Source organism: Aythya fuligula, chromosome 12 (genome assembly GCF_009819795.1).
Source record: "Aythya fuligula isolate bAytFul2 chromosome 12, bAytFul2.pri, whole genome shotgun sequence".
Classification (NCBI taxonomy): domain Eukaryota; kingdom Metazoa; phylum Chordata; class Aves; order Anseriformes; family Anatidae; genus Aythya; species Aythya fuligula.
In genome coordinates, this window is record NC_045570.1 from 9,866,545 (window position 1) to 9,886,117 (window position 19,573).

The following is a 19,573-nucleotide window of genomic DNA, read 5'->3' on the forward strand; positions in this document are numbered from 1 at the left end:
GGAATACTTGAGGTGGTGGTGATCAGTGACGCAAAGTCTAGCTGGAAGGCAGGACCTGGGGGTCAATACTGGGTCCAGTCCTGTTCAACATCTGCCTTCCTTTAATGCTCTGTAAAATGGGCAGAGTGTACCCTCAGCAGTCTGCTCTGTATAAATCAGGAGATAAAAGTGTGTGAATGTGTAGAATTCATAAGGAGATTCAACTACCAATTGTATAATTGCTGGCTGGATAGGAAATAACAGAAATTCAGGAGCAAAAGGTTTTTTTGAGGTCTACTTGTAAGCTATCAGGCCTCTCTGAAGCTGGGATTTTCTGGCTGTATCTTACGTCACTAGGAGACATCACTGTCAGTACAGAACTCTTATAAATGACCCTTAGGCAGCAGTAAATAAATAAATAAATCAATACTGTGTATGTATTGGGAGTTGTCTTTTTTTTTTTTTTTTTTTTTTTTTAAAGTGAATTTAGAGTCTCCATAGTGTTTGCTGAGGACCGGGTGCCTATCTTGTAATTTTAGTATCTGGAGCCAGAAATGGGCCATGGTTATATCATAACTGAGCTAAGTTTGATCACTGAAATTGCAATTTCTGTTGTAATTTGTCTGACTTATCTGTAAAATTGTCTGATTTTTTTTTTTTTTCTGCAGTGTGATTGCTATGTGTTACCAACACCTTTTCATCTGTTTGTATTTTCTTACTTTCTAGTATGGTTTCTTCGTATTTGGTTCATCATGGGTACTGTTCAACAGCAACTGCCTTCGCCAGAGTCACAGACACCACAATCCAGGAAGAACAGACCTCAATAAAGAATAGACAAAGTAAGTCTTTTGGGTAGTTGTTCCCAAAACACGGCATACTGGCTATGGGATCCTCCAGACTGCAGTGCTACTATTGCAGGATATTTAAAATTGAAACCTGTTGCTCACAGAGGAATGAAATACTGTTGAAGTAGAAAGTTATTCCACAACAGTACAGAGCTGCCCACAGCAGGCTGCTGGCTTGGTGTTGCTGCCTGTGGGTCAGCAGAACTCAGGCACCACTGCTCTGAGCACTTTTCCCATCATCACTGGGTCACTTCCACCTTCTGCTGTTTTTGCCTGAAGAACTGGTGCTGTTGTTTCCCTTGCCTGTCTGCTCTGAAAAATGACCTACGTGCCTGTCAGTGTTAAAGAGACTGGGTTGTCTGATGAACTTGGTTAGTTTTCCTCAATACTGTTGAAAATGAATACCTGAATATACCCTGTCCTGATTAGAAGAGGTGAGGTGACTCTCAGCTTTACATATCGGGGACAGAAGGTGCTTTCTTGGAGGTAGGACCAATCTGGTGGAGAGTAGATCTTGTTACCTAAGGCCTTAACTGAGCAGAAGTCACTGTGCACTGGAGATTCTTTTGGATTTGGGTTCTTCAGTGCAATCTGTTGCAGCCTGGGCAGTTTTATTAGCATGGTTATAGGGACCAGACATTTCAATCTATTTTTACTAGAACTCCCGGAGTTACAGAATCTTCCAGTCCCTTTGTGCATTTTGTATTCAGGTAAATTCAGAACACTGGAACAGCCTTCCTAGAGAGGTGGCTGATGCCCAGTGCCTGTCAGTGGGTGGTTCATCTCTCAGTTTGTAAGGCTGTAAGCGCTCTTGGTTTCTGCAGAATAAGGCTTGCAGCTTTGTCTTGCTGTACTTCTATTTTGTAGCCATTCTATTCACAGGCTCAGACCGCAGGGTCACAGAATGTTGGTGTGTGTTCTGCATTCTCCTGCCTGTTGAATGCAAGCTAAGCCCTGACCTATGCATTTCCTTTCCCTTTGTGAACTGTTTCTCATGTGACAGTTATGCATCAGGTGCATCGTGTCCCTTTGTAGTTCTCCCTCCATACATTACGTGTGCTTAGCCAGCATTCGGGTTGGTTTGGGTACTCAGCTTCATGCCCAGAATCAATAATAGCTGCTGCTGCTGCTCATCAGTGCCTTTGCATGGATAGTGCTGATGGGCTGTATGTTTTCCAGGTCGTGCATCATGCAGCTCTCACCCCAGCCAGGGTTCATGCTGGTTTGTGTTTAAATGGTCAGGAGATGCGTGAGACAACGCAGTCTGGTTTGTCTGAGGACAGGTGGCAAGGCAGCCAGGAGGGAAGGAATACGGAGCTCTGCAGTTGGGGCTCAAATAAAAGGTGTGAGGAAGACACAGACTGGAAAACAAAAAGAGGAGAAAATAGAAAAGGGATAGACATCTGTGAAAGCTGCCAAACAAGGCAATAAGAGCAACAAAAAGTAGCAAGACATGAAAAATGACATGTAAGTAAGTAGAAGAAACAGAATGAAATGAAGGAGACTGTGCAACACGTGTTGGTGTGAGAAGCACATCTTTGGTTTTAGCTTTCAGCTAGGATAAGAAGCAAATACGTGCTAAAAAATGGGAGCCAAGAGAACTTCTTTCAAATTGTTATTGGGGATTAGTAATGAGCTCAATTAGTAATGCTCATGATTTGCAAAAATCTCAGTCTGTTGCTGTTAGTGCCTGTGCTTGCAAAACACCTCCCAGGCATTGGTAACCTTCTCTCTTGTTTGTAAGGAGACCTGAAAAAGCAGAGGGAAGTACAATGTGTTTTTAGTTTTAAGTACATTTAGAAAAAAATAAAATGCAAACCTCTGTGAATTAGTAGGTTCCCTGAGTATCCTGGGATGGGATCAGCGAGCATCTTAAGTCTTCTAGTAGTGTTTTCTGACCCACTGAAGGAACATATGTGGGATATGAACACACAGGGATAATACATGGCTTCTGCCTTGTGTCTTTGTACCTCTTAGGAATGTACAGCTTGCTGAGCTGTGTCTAGTTTAGCCAAAACCTGATTGCTGGAGCTAGCTTACAGGTGCCATGTCCTCATTGCAGGTCCAGGTCAGTTGTAGGAAGCCAATTTTGATGGTATTGTTACTTTTAATGGAGGTAGGGATAGTAAGGAAGCAGTACTGTGCTGTGGCTTAAGCCTCCAAACCTGCTGAGAATAGCTTGCTTGTCTGGAGGTCAGCCTTACAGCAATTTTCCAAGCATGAAGCAGACAGAGGTTGTAATGCGGGGGCGACCTAGGGGTTTCCCTTCTGAAACTGTTACTTCCCCAGCAGCCTCCTTGCTCCCGTCCAGCTGTTGTGCCCTGCTGTCTTTTCCATTGCTGCTGACTAAAGGATTCCGTAGCTCCATGACTAGAGGACTAAAGTCACAGAGCACCCCACCCCAGCACACCCACTTCATTTTTCAGATGCTCCAGGTGTTTCTGAGCTACTAACAGATATTCTCCCTCATTTTCACACTTCTCATCCTAATCCGTAACGAATAAAATGTGGTCCCCAGTTCTCCCTAGCCCTTGTGCAAGGTGGTAGCGGGGAGCTGTGTGGCATACGTGAGACTTCACTCGGAAACTCTGCTGGCCATTCTTGTTGGCCTGTCCTGTGTGTCAATAGGTCTCCTTTTGCTTTCAGGAATACAGAAGCTAGTATTAGCAGGCAGAGTGGGAGAGGCTATAGAAGCCACCCAGCAGCTCTATCCTGGCCTCCTAGAACATAACCCCAACCTGCTCTTCATGTTAAAGTAAGTATGAATAGCTTTCTACTCCCTAATTCTGAAATGTGAAGCTGAAGGAGATAAGAAAGGGGCTGCCCAGCCATCCAGTCAGGCTGCACACCTCGGTCCGAATTCTTAACTGTCTGAGGTCCCTTTGGGAGCAGGTGGGAGAGGACTTAGCACGTAGCCCTTTTGTTGCTCCTCAGATCTGGTATGGCTTTGCCTCATGAGGTCAGGCAGAGGTGGGTAAAATTTTAGTCCTGCTGACTGCTAGAAACTCCTCCACAAGATAAGTAAAGGCCATCTGTGAAGATCTTGCAACACTGCAGCACATGGTGGTCACTGCAAAGATTCCTAGAAAGATGCATGGATGGAAGAGGCTATCGGGGGTAGAGACCGAAAGGAAAAAGTGCTTATGTGTCCCAGTTCTCCCAGCTGTACAGGATTGCTCTTCCCAGCCTCCTGAGATGTGTAAGGACAGAGTTCCCAGTAAAGCTAACTTAGGAGCTGTCCTCGCTGTGGATACTGCATTTTTTACCCTTTACTGTCTATTTCCCATTGGACACCATAGTTTCTAAATTGATGGAGCAGTGGGGGGACTGTTGCTGGCAGTTTTAGTATCTGCCCTGAATTAAAAAAAAACACAGTCTAATTTTGGAGTACCTGCAGAGGTGGTGGAGCTGAAACCACACTGTAAAGGAATAATTTCTTCTTAGCACAAAAGACGTAAACTTGTTTTTTGGAACAAGGAAAACACTCTTTATCCCACCATGTGTCCTGACAGCAGGCTTACCATCACATGAATTTTCTTGGGTCCAGAGCAGGAGAGATGTGGGAACATTTGGTTAACTGAAGCAATATTATCTAAGGCCTGGGGTTATCCTGCCAAGCAAGAAACGTGCCGTGTTTTGAATCTGTGAAGTGTTTCACTTCTGATACTATGGCAACTCATACTCGCACCACTGGCCCCATTGGTGCTGAAGTGCTTTTTCTTTTCCTATCTCTGCCTTTGCTGATGCCAGCCAAGGTGGAGCATCTTGTCAATGACACAAGTGCTCCCCTAGTTCCTGTTAAGTGTGGGGCTGAAAAGAGGCTGACTGTTGGTATACTGCTCATCTGTCTCTGTATGGTTCTCAACGTTTATTAGCTCTGAGTGGCAGCATCTGAACTCCTTCCTGCTGTAGCATTATCAGAGCACCCACAATACAAAGGTAGCAAGAGTCTAAAATGTCTTTTTCAAAGCCAAGACATTTAACTCCTGTCCAATTTCTAGGACTTCTGCAGACAGTAACTAAGGAAACATCAATGCAGAACATCCTGGCTGTCACACACCCTTTTCTTCTTCTTCCTTCCTATGAAATCAGGTGTCGGCAGTTTGTGGAGATGGTGAATGGGACAGACAGTGAAGTACGTTGTTTCAGTGCACGCAGCCCCAGATCCCAGGACAGTTACCCAGGGTCCCCCAGCTTAAGTCCTAGACATGGATCAAACAACTCACATGTTCATAGTACTGGTAAGTGCTTTTTCTGTGTCTTCTGGTGAGCAGAACAAATGTTAAAGGTGAACTGCTGTATATTACCTTACCTACTGCTTCCTGTTCTATGAAATGCTCCTTTTCTTTTCTGAGAACCAGCTGAGATGACATACTGATTTGGTAGGTGTCTCTGTACTGTTAAGAAATTGGTTTTGCGTGAGCTGTTTTCCACAGACTATTATGTGCAGAGTCTTTTTTCTTTTTAGAACAAAAGCTTTTAAAGGTGGCCTTCTAGTGGAGCCATCGTGTGGCTGAGTTTTACAGACAAAGCTGTAAGAGGAGATTCTGGAAAATAAAGCCCATTTTCTGTACCCTGAAGTGTGCAAAATAATTGCTTTCCAACAGGGGCCCTTCAGACTGCAGAAAATCTCCACAGACTGGGCATAAGATACACGGTTCTAGCCAATTTAGCAAAAGGCTAGGGGGGTGCCTTGCATGAGTGCTTCTCCTCCCATGGTCTGTACCCTGGAAGCTCTAAACACGTAAGATGGGAACAGTTCTGCAGCTGCAAAAATTGCTCTCAGAAACATCAACTTTTTGCAGTTTGGGAAATTAAGCTTTAGGATTTGAAGAAAGAACAAGGTAAACCAGGACACTTTGAGATATATTTTCTTGAGATATATTGGCTATGGCTTAGAAGATGAGTGGGCCAAGGAGCAGAGCCCGTGAAAACGGTTTGAGCTGCTTCACTGAGTCTTGAGCTGCTCACAGCCATCTATACTTTTTGTATGTTTTGTTATATGCAGTATGTTTTGTTTTGGTATTCCCACTGCTGCATGTAAGAAATTGTGAACATACAAATGTTTAAGGGAAAGGAAGACAATCACTTGAATTCCTCAAAGGTGTTGCGCACCTTCCCAAGCCAATATCTTTGCTTTTCTGTTTCATGTTGTGAGAAGTGCTAGGTATGTTTCTCTGAACAGTCTCAGAGATCTATATCTCCAGTCTTACTTTGCTTCCTTCATTTGTGATCTGCTTCTCTTACTAATGGTTAACTTCACAAGAGAGTGTCATTGTCAGTCTGGTCTCATTTCTCCCTTCCTTCTTAACTTTCAGGAGCAGATAGTCCAACCTGTAGCAATGGAGTCATGTCCACAAAGAGCAAACAGAGCCACAGTAAATACCCAACACTGAGTTCATCATCTTCATCTTCTTCCTCCTCCTCCCCCTCATCTGTGAACTACTCTGAGTCCAATTCTACAGATTCTACCAAATCTCAGCAGCACAGTAGTACAAGTAACCAAGAAACCAGGTATATTTTTTTCCTTATTGGTCCCTGTGGAGGGTAATATGGGGGGAGAGGGTTCAGTGTTCTTTCTGAAAAGCCAGAAGAGCATCTGCCCTGCTCTTCTAAAAAACAGAGGAACTCTTCTTATCTTGCAAGGTCACTACTGTTCCCCGCAGACATAAGCCTGTCCCAGTTCCCTGTTCTAGCTCAGGTTTGGAGGCTTATCTCATGAGGAATATAAGAATGGTCTTGTTTTAAACATCAGTTTGTCCCTTTAAACTGATGCCGTCAGAGCCCAACGTGATAGTTTGCATAGAAGCTCTCCCACTGGGTCTTTCTTGGGTTCAGCTGCCTCAGCCAGTGAATTTCCCTTGATATGAAGCTTGCCTGCCCTTTCGTAGGTGAGGCAGCAGCCCAAGTGATTACTGGGTTGGTATGCTGCCCTCGAGTATTTTTCTTGGGCTACCTCTACCTGTTGCCCAATTTGTTGTCCTTTGAGATATGCCCCTGAATCAAAAGCAATTTGTTTCACACTTGTGACAGCAGGCCAGACTTATAAAACTTCACTTCTCTGAGAAGCCGTAGACAGTCCAGGAGAGCAGGGAATAGCTACTGCTGCATTTACTGGAATGTGGAGTATATTGAGCAGCGGTGAGAACTGAGCTTCCTTTGGGCTCACTTTGCAGGTTGGTGTTACAGGGCTGTCTGTGGCCCTTCTGGAGCAGAGGAATATCACTGTGATTAATAGAATTCCTTGCTAATTGCAGCTGGCATTTGTCTTGAGTACTGTACCGAACAATTTTCATAAAAAAAAAAAAAAAAGCCCAGCATGATTTTCTCATCATTTCATTTTTCTGAGTTAATCAACAGTCTTATTCAGACTGCTGTCTTGAACATTTAAATCTAAAGCCCTTGTGTTTTCTGTATTGCGCTTGTCAGAAGGGATGATGGCTTACCACAGCTAAGATTTTCCTCCTGTTTGGTATGTTCTCTGTTGTCTGGCTGCTGTTCAGTGTCCAGAGGTAACCGCTTCTTGCAGTGAAAGTGATAAGCGCTCTGCACCTGGAATTATGACAAGCACAAGCAGAACAGAAGCCTGTTTCATAAGTTGTATTCAGAAGCTAGAAACAATTTTTGCTACACTGAATTAAACCTGGAGTTCCTGGAGTTTAACTGACACCTATCCTGGTTTACTGGCCATTGCTGGGCATCATTTGTCATCTGAGCTCTTCATTTTTTCCCTAATTTAGACATCTGGCCTTTCTTTCCCCCTTTCACCTCAGTGACAGCGAGATGGAAATGGAGGCTGAGCACTACCCCAATGGAGTCCTGGAAAATTCATCCACCAGGATAATGAACGGCACCTACAAACATGAAGAGATCCTGCAGACGGATGAATCCAGCATGGGTAGGGCCTCAGGCAGGAGGGGTGATGGGAAATAGAAAGAGTTGGTATCAAGAGTTAAAGTTGTGATTGGATTGTGGGGGAAAAACATGTACTTTTGGGTTTCTTTCCCAGCCCCTGTGAATGAAGTTCTCAATATACCTATTTCACAAGGAAAATTTATCTGTCTTGGAACTGAAACTAGGTTTGACTTTTCATAATCGCACAGCAGTGCTGGTGATGTTGTGGACCAGGGAAAGCAATAGGATTCAAAGGTTTGTTCAGCACTGGTCATGAATTCCAGCTCAGAAAAGTCCTGGCACTTCTACCAGCTGAGGAAATGAACCGAGCTGTGGAAGGCTGTCTGATTCCCAGCTGCAAAGTGGACCAGCACAGTATGGCCAGCTGTAACTATCTTGTTTGTGGGTGCTTCAGCCAGGAAGGAGAGGATAAATGAGCTACACTACCTCTGAAAGTGGGAATTCCTCCAGCTTTAGTGGGCCTTGTGGCCACCTAGTATTGGGAAGAAAAGAAGGGAAAGGAGTTCGTGGCTAAGAAAGGGTTGCATGACACATGGTGAGCAGTGGTGTGGAATGAGTGACAATTGTGCCTTCTCCCCTGCCTTTCCCCTAGAAGACAGCTGCTCCCAGAGGCAGCTCTGCGGAGGGAACCATGCTGCTACGGAGCGAATGATCCAGTTTGGGCGGGAGCTGCAGATGCTGAGTGAGCAGCTTTGCAGAGAATATGGCAAGAACACAATGCACAAAAAGATGCTTCAGGTAAGCCCGGGCTTTATGCTGCCTCACTGCAGTTTTCTGGGCCAGGACTGGAGCTGTGGGTTTTCTTGCAGAGCTCTGGGTGGCCACCACATCTGCACCTGGTGAGGAAGAGGGGGCCTGCTTGGGGATCAGAGGTTGAAACTCAGTGAACATAGAGCATGTAGACCCAGTTTTCAGCACAGGAGAGAGGAAATAAAGCTCCTGCCTGCCTTCTAGGGGCAACTGCATGCTCTTCTCTCTAGGTGGCACTCTGTCTGCCTTCCTGTGCTGGCTCCCCTGCCAGGTGGAGACAGCACCCTCTTTAGTCTGCTATCTTGATGGCCCAGTGTGGTCCCTTGTGGCCAAGAAGAAAAGGGCCATTTTTTTTTCAGGAGGTAGGCACCTGTCACATTGGCGATGGCAGGAGGTGCCCTGGCTGACAGACTTGGTGGCATTCCTGTGTATTTGCAGCCATGCATGAACTCACTGTGCCTTTCTGTTCTCTCACACAGGACGCATTTAGCTTGTTAGCTTACTCAGACCCTTGGAACTGCCCTGTTGGTCAACAGCTGGACCCAATCCAGAGGGAACCTGTTTGTGCTGCTCTTAATAGTGCTATATTGGGTAAGGCCTGGTTCCTATGTGAGTGCTACCCACTGGACATACCTGTTCTCAGGCACTGTCCTGTGGCAGGCAGCCTGTGAGTGTTAGGGAAAGTTTGGAAGTACTTATCTTTAGCCTTTGCCTCTCTTTCTGTTGCTGAAAGGGAAGGGTTACAGGAAAGGAGGTAGGAGTGAAGCCTGCATAAAATGGATGCCTCTGATCTGATCTTTATTTGGCTCCCTTGGATCTTCGTCAGTGCTGCTTCTGAGAATTCTCTTAAGGATTTTCCTCACCAGCTTTCTGAGGAAGCCAGCATCTCTCTGATGTGTTTCCCTGCCCCTCTTCCTTCTTGTTCTGAACCCACCTGAATCAGTTTGCTGATGTTAGCAAGGCTGTTTTCCATGTTGTTTGGGAGAACCTTCTGTTCAGAGAATATTCTGTTAGCCAGAATTTTGATCTGGCATCAAGCTGCTTTCTGGTAGGGAATGCAGTTACTCTGTTGCAGCAGCTTGTAAGCAAAGCAGGTTCCCATAGTGTTGGCTCTAAAGCACAGAGGGCCATAAATTCCTCTTAGCTTTGAGGCCATGTTGAATACTCACAGTTAAATGCAGCCAGGGTTTGTCTTCCCTACAAGCGTATGCCTCTGCATGTTCCCATCATGTGCTTGTTGGAGCCCAGAGAGCCTGGTGTCCAGTGTTGGAATCAGGGCTGTCCTACTGGTGAAGACCTGCTCTATGCGGGGTCTGTAGGTTATACATTGGTTTTGTACAACTATCAAGACAGCTCCCCTTTTTCTGATGAGTTTTGCTCCCCTGCTGGAGTAATGAGTATAGGGATAATAAGGTTATAACCTGCCACCAGTCTGCAAGAAAGGGATTGTTTCACTCTAGGCAGGCCCCTTGATCCTGTCACTGAATCCTGCATGTGCTGTGCCATTGCTCAGATAACTTCAGAGGATGCTCTTCTGTCTTGGTTAGATCAGTCCAGCTGACCACATGCAGTCCACCGGACAGCCTCTCTGAGACAGAGAGGAGACTGGCTCCTGTGCAGACTCCAGATCACTGTGCCCAGGCATCTCTCCTATTGGGTCTGTGCACCTGACATTTAGTGCCCCAGAAGGAGATTTAGAACTTATCTTCTGGGGGAAGGAACAGTTTGATGAGCAAACTCCTGTTTTGTCTGAGTAAAGGAACAGAAGTTCTACAATTCAGAAGAGTCCCTTCCCCTGACGGTCAGTGTGGCCAGGTGTCCAGCAGAATGGCTGAGTTCCAGCCACTGTTTGACCACTGCTTGAGAAGCCTTCACAAGTTGCTGAGGGATGTCAGCAGTGAGAAATGAAAGGTGGTGTCTGGAAGTGCTTTGTCACACAGCTCACAAGACACGTACCTTGACTAGAGCAGCTCTGGGTTCCCTGATGCAGACCTAGCAAACATGATGTTGAAAAGAGGAGAGGTGGTGACCAGTGACTGAGTGTGTATCGGATTTTTTTTTATACATTACTGTGTAGACTTGCACAAGTGGGAGAGGGAGCAGTTGCCTCTCCCTTCGGGCTAACTTCTCCTGCCTTTCCTTATTTTTCTGTGCTCTGATCTCTTGGGCTTCGAGGGTTTTTTGGCAGGCACTAAGGCAGCAGGAGCTATGCTGCCTTTTTCTTGCTGTGGTCACCTTTAGAAAGCAGCACTTTCTGAAAAGCAGCACTTTCTAAAAGGCCCTTTGGAGCTGTGTCCCCAAGGTGGGACGTGTCATGCATGGGCAGGCCTGTGGGGTATGCACAGGAGCAGTGGTGCAGAGCCAGCATTACTCAGCAGTAACTTCTTGCCAGAGCTTCCGTCTTCTGCCAGGTTTGCTCGGCGTGGTGTTCAGCTGGGACGTAGGGGGACCTGAGTGCAGGTGAGCCAGCGTGCAGCTAGGATGCCTCTTCTAAACAGATTTCTCTTTTTGCCCCCACAGAATCGCAGAACCTGCCAAAGCAGCCCCCACTGATGCTTGCCCTGGGCCAGGCCTCGGAGTGTTTGCGGCTCATGGCTCGCGTGGGCTTGGGCTCCTGTTCCTTTGCCAGAGTAGACGACTATTTGCACTAGCCACCAGAGCAAGATGGAGTTGACATCGTTGAGTGCTGCCCTTCACCCTCCGTTGCTGCCACTACAGCACCACCTCGTCTATAGCCTGACGTCCCTGCCACCAACACCCCCTCTAGCACACACACACTGCCTGTGAAAGGATTGAGTTAGTCCCTCACTACGTGGCCATTCCTGCCCCCAGGAGTGACTGGCAGATCTTTCTTGTCTCCCTGCCATTGCTGCGGCTCTGGCGGCGCTCAGTATTTTGCTGGTTATTCTAATGTAGCGCCTTCCAACGTAGGGATTTCTCTATATTTTGATTTGACTGTTTCTCATGGATCCATCAGTATTTTATCTGGAGAGTTTTGCTGAGCTGGTTTCTGCTGATTTACAGAGGAAGCTCATGAAGTTGGTGACAGCTTGTTCTTTTCTTCCCTCCTCCCTCCATCTGTGCACATGCAGCATCATCTTCTGTGCTAGTTACCTGAACTCTTCTCACAGTGGCAGTTCAGAGGGATTTTTCTTTTTTAATTTTATTTGAATCCTGTTTATTAAAAAGGTCTCTTCCACCTCCACAAAGTCATTGATGTATTTATTGCCCAGAGACTTGGGCCCAGCCATACACATCATACATCCCCGCAGGAGACCTGGTGAGGTATGTCCCGTCAAGTGGTAATGACGGGAATTGGAGGAGCTTGGTTTTTACTGGTATGTGCCTCTGTAAGAGCACAGGGCTCTCAAGTGCTTGTCTTTGTGAGTGAGAAGAGAAGACTTGACATTGCCTGAGTTAGTTGCTGCAGTGTAGAAGCATTCTTGTCCTCAAGAAGTGGGTACATCCATCTCTCACAGTGGCTAGGGGGACAGGACTGACTAATACGGAATCATCTACCAGTGTACTGGTGGAAGTAGATCATAGTAAGAAAAAGTTGTGGTTGCTGCTCAGTTGGGCTGTTGGCTTGTGTGTTATGTCACAAATCCCCATTTTTCTCCATACAGGAGGGCTCTGTCACCAAGACTCGATAAAATAGTATTTACTGATCCCCCATGACACTGATCTAAACAAGAATCACTACATTTTAGAAGAGTCTTAAGAACACTAGTTTGAACTGTGCTCGTCCTGCAGGCTTCAAATGCCCAGACCAGGTTGTGGGTTAGCGCCAGTGCTAGGTTTGTATGGTCTGAGACATTAAGAAGGAAGCAGCAATGTTTCTTTGGAGGATTGTTACGAAAATGACTTGAGTTTCACATCCAAAAGTGACCAGCAAGGATCTGTGGGTGAGTAACCTCCAGGTAGGATGGACATGGTAATGACTGCTGTGGTCCAGGGACTCAAGTCCTAAGCTTTTGGAATTCAAACCATCAGTCTGTGTTTGTGAGCGTGTAGTTTGAGCTGGCGAGGCTGTGTAGCAGGATGCAGGCTTTGCATCCTCCTCTAGTGTATACCATTAGGAGGCTTCTGTTCCACTCTGGCTGCACAGGAGGAATTGTGATTCTGCACCAAATGAATTTAAGGTCTGTAGCTGTGACAAGAGCCCAGGGGAGCTCGTACCCAACGTATTTTACTGCTGTTCTTGATTTTATTTTATTTTATTTTTCTGGAAGGCTCAAAGTAAAATAAATAGATTGTGTTGAGGTTTGCCTTTAAAATGGTAGTTAGCCTGTGTCAGAGCTTCAAGCAGCAAGAGAGCATCTAAGAAAGAAAGATTGTGTGTGAACTCAGTGCTGTAGCCTGGAGCTTATTAAACTTTTGCTGCATTTGCAGACTTGATTTACAGCTGGAACGCAAAGTTTGAAATCAAGGCAGAGCAGGGAGGCAAGCATGCAGAGTAAGATTGTTTGTGGCAGTGCTGAAGGCAAATGCCTGTGGCTGTGTATGTGCAGGTGGTGTTGGAGGTGGCTGGAAATGCCTATCACTACCTTTTGGTGAAGGTATACAGTGTGTAGAGGCAGTGCTAGTGCCATGGTGGTCTACGAAAAAGGTAACGTGACATTTGTAGATGGGGGATATATTTTTATTAGATCAACTCATTGAAAAAAAGCTTGAGGGAACTCTGAGAACTGAAGCCATACTTCTAAATCAGTAGAAGTAGGTAGTAAGCAAAATAATTCAACATGGAAATCTGGGGCTTCTGTTTAAGTTCAGAAGAGCTCATGTGCCTGAAAACTTACCAATTTATTTTCACCTTTCCTAGTCAGCTCATGGTGGATATTATCCCAACCCACAGTCCTTACATTGCTTCAGTTGCTCAGACACTCCAACTCAGTGGGCAGGCTTCCTTCCTGGAGTGTTGGATGCTCGACCTGCGCGTGGTGCCTCACCCAGCCCATCGTGCCCCAGTGCTGTTGCTGAAACTGAGGCAGTGAACTTGTCCCGGTGAGAGATTCTTCTGCAGGCTCTCCATTTCTCAGACCCAGGCTTAGGGCACACTGGCAGGCTGATTGCGGGTACTGAGGTTGCACATACTGCACTTAAGTGGCTTTGCCTTTCACATTTGGCTGCTTCCTGTGCTGTTGGTTATCATTTAACTTGTTGCTGTCTGGCTGTAGTCAGACTTCCTTTAATTTATGCTAATGAGCACATCTTTATCTCTCTTAAATTTTCCGTTCCTTCTTTTTGTTGTAATTTGTGGTTCCTTTAAGCAAAGTCTCTTTGCTGTGTATCACATTAATGTCCCTCTTGGTCTCTCAGCAAAGCTGTGCTGACTCCTAGAGCATTTTTTCATTTTCTATCCCCTTTCACTGCAAAGAACCAAGAGATGCTCCGAAATATCTGCTTATTCTGGTGCCAAGAGAAATGTGATGAGGTGGTCTTCCTGGCTTTTCATGGAGACTGTTCCAGTGGTAGAAACCATCCTGCTGTTGTGTCAAGGTTAGTGCTGAGAGGCCACATTCTTAATTATGTTAATTGCATGTAGCAGGGCTGAGTCACTCTTTCTGCCACTGATGTTGTGCATTGTATAGTGGCAGTAGACCCCTGCAGTCTGGAGAGCAGTGATGCTTTTCACTTCTTGCACTCAAAGCAGCAGTGCTAGGTTGAGTTGTTTTTCCCCTTTCTACTTGATCCAATTTTTAATTGGCCTCACAACTGTAACCAACACACGTTGCTGCGGCCAGCTTCTGGTGAGCTCTTGCATCCGGAGTCCTGCTTCTGTTTTTTGGGAAGTTCAGAGGCTTTTCTGCTATGACGTGTTCTGTTATTTGGTTTTTTGATTTCAGGTTTTCTTGCAGCGTCACTAGTGGATTCTGCTTGTTGTGCTTAGGTTCTGACTACTGTGATTATGAATCACTGTGGGCAAGATGAATGTGTATGCAGTGTTGGGGAACGTGTAGGTGTAGGCTCGAACCTACCATTGTTTCCTAGGTGAGATTTCTGATTTGGTTTTCCCAGGTTATTTTTAAAAGCCTCCTGGTCTTTGAGTTTTCCTGGCTATTCCTTGATGATTTGTATTTTGGAACCTTGCTACGATATCGATGAGATTGATTTGAATTGTTGCAGTCATTTTAAAAAAGGAACAGAACTAAAGTGAATTAAGGTCTTTAATTTTGAGCACGCATACAGTGTAACCAGAGGCTTCACGCAGTTTAAAAGTTAATTTTATAAAAGGAGTTTGGGATTTATTTCAAGTGCCTCCATGTTTTGCTCAGAAACAGATGAAGAAGTGAGAGAGGCCTTAAGAGCACCCCAGCTGAGGCTGTGCTTTATTTGGGCAGTCCCTCACAGTGTCACTTCTCTCAAGAGGCCTTCAGTAAGGCCACACAAATGATTGTGTAGCTGCTTGGAGAAACTGCTGCCTTCCCATTTCTTGGTGGGGCTGACAAGGTCTCAGCTGTGCCCCTGTGTTATGATGCTGATGGCATCGGATGCAGGACCTTCACCACATGAGGTTGCCACGTAGCTTGCTCTACTGAGCTGCCTTCAGATCCTAGAAGAGAGGTTTCCAGACTACAGCCACAGTACTCACAGTTCAGGAAACATTTCTATCCATGCAGCCACAGGAGAGGCTTTCTAGCTGTGGTTTCCTTCCCAGGGCATGTGAAACTCTGCAGCTTGAACAACTTTTCCAACTCTGCCATCTCTGCACACTCAGAGAACCTCATTCCTCAGCTGGTCAGTGCAGAGTCACCACCACAGAGCCTCAACCTGTGGGCTGGCAGACAAGAGCCTTTCAGAAGAATAACTTCACAGTGATCAAGTGAAAATCTGCTTTCCATGGGTGCTGAGCTGCAGCCCTGCACATCATGAGCTTTGTTTTTGAGACCAAAGTCTTGCCTTTGAGAACAGTGTCCTGGGAACTCAATGCTTATAGGGTTCAGTGAGCTCTCCTGTGGGCAGGGAGGGCAGCGCTCTGTCCCCTGCGTATCCTGAGATGTGCTTTTAGGGCCAGCTTGTTGTGGGAAAACTTGTTACTGCTACCAGATCTCCCTTCTTGCCCCTTTGCTTCTCAAATTCACAGTATTCTCCCACCTGTATTAACGTCAAGGTGATACCTGCAGTGTTCGGTGCTCCCTTCAGCCTGGAGTTGGACTGCCCGTAGCACTTCTGCTGTTCTTTTGGAGCCTGGTTAGAAACTGAGCCACTGCATGTGGCCAGCAGAATGGAGAGGGACTTCCAGAACAAGCCACTGGGTAAGCAGCATCCAGCTAGAGGGGGGCGGCTGTCCTGTGGCCCCTCCACCCCCTCTGTGTGTGCCAGCACTCCAGCTCACTGCTTTGGGATACGTGGTGTTATTTCCAGCCTCCTGGTTGTGCTCACTGTGCTGCTGATGATCTGGACACCAGGCAATGCCGTCTTTGGCATGGAAAATTGGCCCGGGAGTATTGTATCTTGTGGTTGTGTACGCTTAGTTTTTTCCCATCTGCCTGGTTATTCCTTCTGGGAGTTTTTGTTTATTTTTGTTTTAGCAGTGACATCTCTGCCTGACCTCAGGCCGTGCCCTGATGTGTCACAGTTTTATGAAGACCTCCTTATCATTCTTGAGAAAGCTTTGTTCTTGAAAACTCCCTTGAACAACTGGAGCAAGGAGAGCTGGGTTCACTAACTGTGGGGATGGAACTGATCATTTTCCTCGTTAGGCATCAGGCACAACGAATTATCTCCTTGTCCAGCAGAGCAAACCTTGTTGGATTGCTGCAATGCTGCTGTGCTTTGTTACCTCTCTTAATAGCCGTGTAACACATTGCTTAGACACAACTTTCAGAGTTTCCTCTGCCATCAAGGGGTTGACTGAGAAGGCTGGCTGTGGTGGCCAGGCCGTATAACCACGTGTGAATGCCATGAGTGCACAAAGCACTGCTGGGAGGTTCTTTCCATGGAGCAGCAGTGCGCAGTGTCCGTGGGGCAGCAGGCAGAGAGGTCCCTCCCACTTCAATCCTGCACACCGTGAAGCCTCATGGAGCTGGTCACGGTTGTCCTGAAGCTTTTTGGGGCCAGCCAAGGCCAGTTTCAGACCAGCAGTTCCCTCCTGAGAGGTAGAGTTGACCCGTAGCACCTTTGTTATCTGGTGTAGTTGTGTGTACAGAGGACTGGGACAGCCTCACCTGGGAGAGACCGCCCAGCATTGATGGGAGAAGGAACCTGTTCCTGAAAAGGTGGTCGTGGTCTGCCCTGGTGTCCCATTTGCAGGAGGAGCAATTTCCTTAAAACCGTGCCCAAGTTAAGAGCAGCTTCAGTGGTGGATCCTGAGGGGTGTAGTGACCTAGAGAAAGCTGGTGTTGGGACTCCAGCTGCACACCTCTGTCCCCAGCTGCTTCTGCAGAAGGGTGTGAGGGGAGGGAGTGGACACGTGCTGTGTGCTGCTGAGACCCTTCTGCTGCTCCAGATCGAGCGGCAGTCTGCAGGCCTGCAGCTCTGAGAGCCAGAACTTTGTGAGCAACGCCCCACCGGCTGCGTAGGTCACAGAGCTGGAGGAAGTGTTGGTGGAGGGGGTGTGGGGGAAGTGGGGAGTTACAGCAGATTCGGGGAAAAGGGAGAAGCTGAGAGCCTGGAGGCCTCCTCCAGAGGAAGCACTGACTGCTCTCCACTATCCCTCCCTGCAAAAAGAGGTGGTGGGTGAGTGAATATTGTGTGTGTGTCACTCTCCCTGCATCCCACACATGATATTCAGAGCCTGCAGCCTTCAGCTGTAGTGATGCCCAACAAACCGAGAACGCCTCCAGGCTTGAAGAGCGCCTGCCCCTTATCTTCCTGACAACCATTTTATTTCCAGGAGGGAGGCATAACCATTTCCAGCTCACAAGAAGGGCCCTGTGTGGGGTTTACACTCACGGTCCTGCAGAAACATTCCTGGAGGTCATGCTCCTTGGTGAACTTGCCCTGACTAGGCAGACACCTTTTTTCTGCTCGCTCCACTTGTGTCCAGGAACGTGCTCTGCTATCCAGACCCCTCTGCTCAGGAGGGCTTTAGCTGCTTCCTTCCTCTCTGAAGAAGCACGGGGGGCTCCTGCGTGCCGGGCTTCTCAGAGGTTCAGGCATTGAGAAGGAGAAGCAACAGCGGCTCTGGGGATAATCAGGATTTTTAAGTAAATTTTAAACATAGAAGTGTGGTGACTTTTTCAGACTAAGTACTCTGCACAGGCATTCGATTGGGATTTTCTCTCTCGGTCCCACCTGTGCGCACTCTTTGTGGCTCTCCAGCCAGGGGGGCAGGAGGAGGCTGCCGGCACCCGAAGCTCCTGCACGCGATCCAGGCCATTCAGCGGTGCAAGCCCAAGGACCTGCCCGTGACACAGTTAACTCTCTTCTGCTGGTTGCTCAAAACTCAGGTATGAAATGCTCAGCTGGAGCGTGGGGAATGAGGTCTGTGCAGGCTTCCCATCAGCCCTGGACGAAAAGCCGCAATTGGGCTGCGACAGAGCAGATCTCCCTCTGCCGCTCCAGACTTTTCATCGCCTTTTGAGGGGGGTTTTCCTCCTCGTTGGTACACCATCAGCTAAATGGACATTACACAAATTGTGCACATTGGTTCAGTCTAAGCTTAGTATTTGTGAATTAAGTTATCTGATGCTTCGCATGAAAACTTCAAAGGGGGAGGGGGGATTTTAACTGAGAAAAAAAAAAAAAAAAGCCTATGAAAATATACTGGAAATATGGTAAAGAAATCAACGTTCTGCTGTATATTGACAGAATTATTTTTATTAAAATACACATCCATGTGCAAGAGCTAGCGTGGAGCCGTGTGCTTTGTGAGTCTCTGCTTGCGTTTTGGGCACCTGGAGCTGTGCTGATGGGGACAAGCGGCCGAGCCCAGCTGGGGTCCGGCCCTGCCGGAGGGGAGCTGTCCTGGGCAGCACAGTGGGGATAAGGCAGTGGGGTCCTGCCTCCTTCCTTCCCTTTTCTCACCTCTCCAGAGGTGAGCAGACAGCAGCAGGAAGGTGTGCTCGTTATTACGCAGGTCCCCTGCGGTCACAGAAGGCTCTTAGCTCCGGCACGGCTGCCCCTCACACGTGTTAGAGGGCAACGAGCAGTTGCCACTAGGACTTCCAGGTAAGTCCTACCTAGGTTTGATACCAAGATTTGTTTGTTTGTTTATTTATTTATTTATTTTAATATTTGTGCCCTTGTGTTATAGACCATCTTCAGGCAGGGCCTGAGCTCTGTTGCCCTCTTCTTCCTGGTGAGGGACCGCTGCATGGGTGCAATATCTGTTTCCTCATGCGATAACCATGCAGAGGGAGGAGGGATGGGGCATTAGGATATAAGGAACATGTCAGTACGTGGCCAGGTAAGCAAAGGCCAGCACAGTTACTGAAAGGGGTCTAGAGATCCCACACATTCATTGCCGTCTTTCTCATAGGGGGTGCGATGTGTCAGCCCTGTAATCTTCCTTAGATACCTGCTGACCTTCATCAGTGTTTTCACATCTCAGCAAGAGCTACGCAACTCTTTGCAGGTCAAAATTATTCTGATTAGATGCCTGCCCTGACGAGAACTGCTTTTTCTCCTTGAGCATCATGTTGCCCACCCATAGTAATCCAGTCCTGTTGTGAACCTACATATATTTGATTTTTAGTGACACCTGTGCTGCTCCCACCCCTCCCCAGCCCTGGACAGGGTCTGCAGGCTGTTCTCATGCTCGTGTTACCTGCAGAGTATGCCCAGCATCTACAAAAAGCAGCTGAAAGGTGGGCTGTGTCCTCATCATACTGGCACTGTGGACATTATTTTTAGTCTTCCTCATCTCTTGACCAAACACCAGTGCATTTAGAGGCTGACAAGGCGGTGAGAGCTGGATTTGGCAGATCAGTATATTCTCCCTCAACCCCCTGCTCCTGAGCATCAAATACTGGAGCACCTGCAGCGCGTGTGGGGCTGACAGCATACCATAAAGACATAGCCTAATGCACAAGTCAAGGCCTGGCCCCACTGTCACATCCCCAACAACACCCAACGTGAAGAGGCAGAGTTAGTTCCTACCCCACAGAAACGCGTGCCTGTACCCAGCAGGCGTTTTGGTC

At 47.1% G+C, this 19,573-nt stretch overlaps 1 protein-coding gene across 2 annotated transcripts in view; it reads left to right on the plus strand.

The window, feature by feature from the left end:
* RANBP10 (RAN binding protein 10) overlaps positions 1-18,278 on the plus strand; it is a 76,374-nt gene extending 58,096 nt beyond the window's left edge. Inside the window, exons 7-14 of one of the 2 annotated variants that reach the window (XM_032195414.1) lie at positions 706-818; positions 3,471-3,579; positions 4,917-5,065; positions 6,143-6,338; positions 7,598-7,722; positions 8,332-8,477; positions 8,969-9,080; positions 11,010-18,278. In XM_032195414.1, the coding sequence (XP_032051305.1) occupies positions 706-818; positions 3,471-3,579; positions 4,917-5,065; positions 6,143-6,338; positions 7,598-7,722; positions 8,332-8,477; positions 8,969-9,080; positions 11,010-11,140 (1,081 nt within the window). In that variant the 3' untranslated portion in view covers positions 11,141-18,278. The remainder of the gene's footprint in view (positions 1-705; positions 819-3,470; positions 3,580-4,916; positions 5,066-6,142; positions 6,339-7,597; positions 7,723-8,331; positions 8,478-8,968; positions 9,081-11,009) is intronic. The other variant, XM_032195415.1, reaches the window with a different exon arrangement.
* Positions 18,279-19,573: the final 1,295 nt, after the last annotated feature.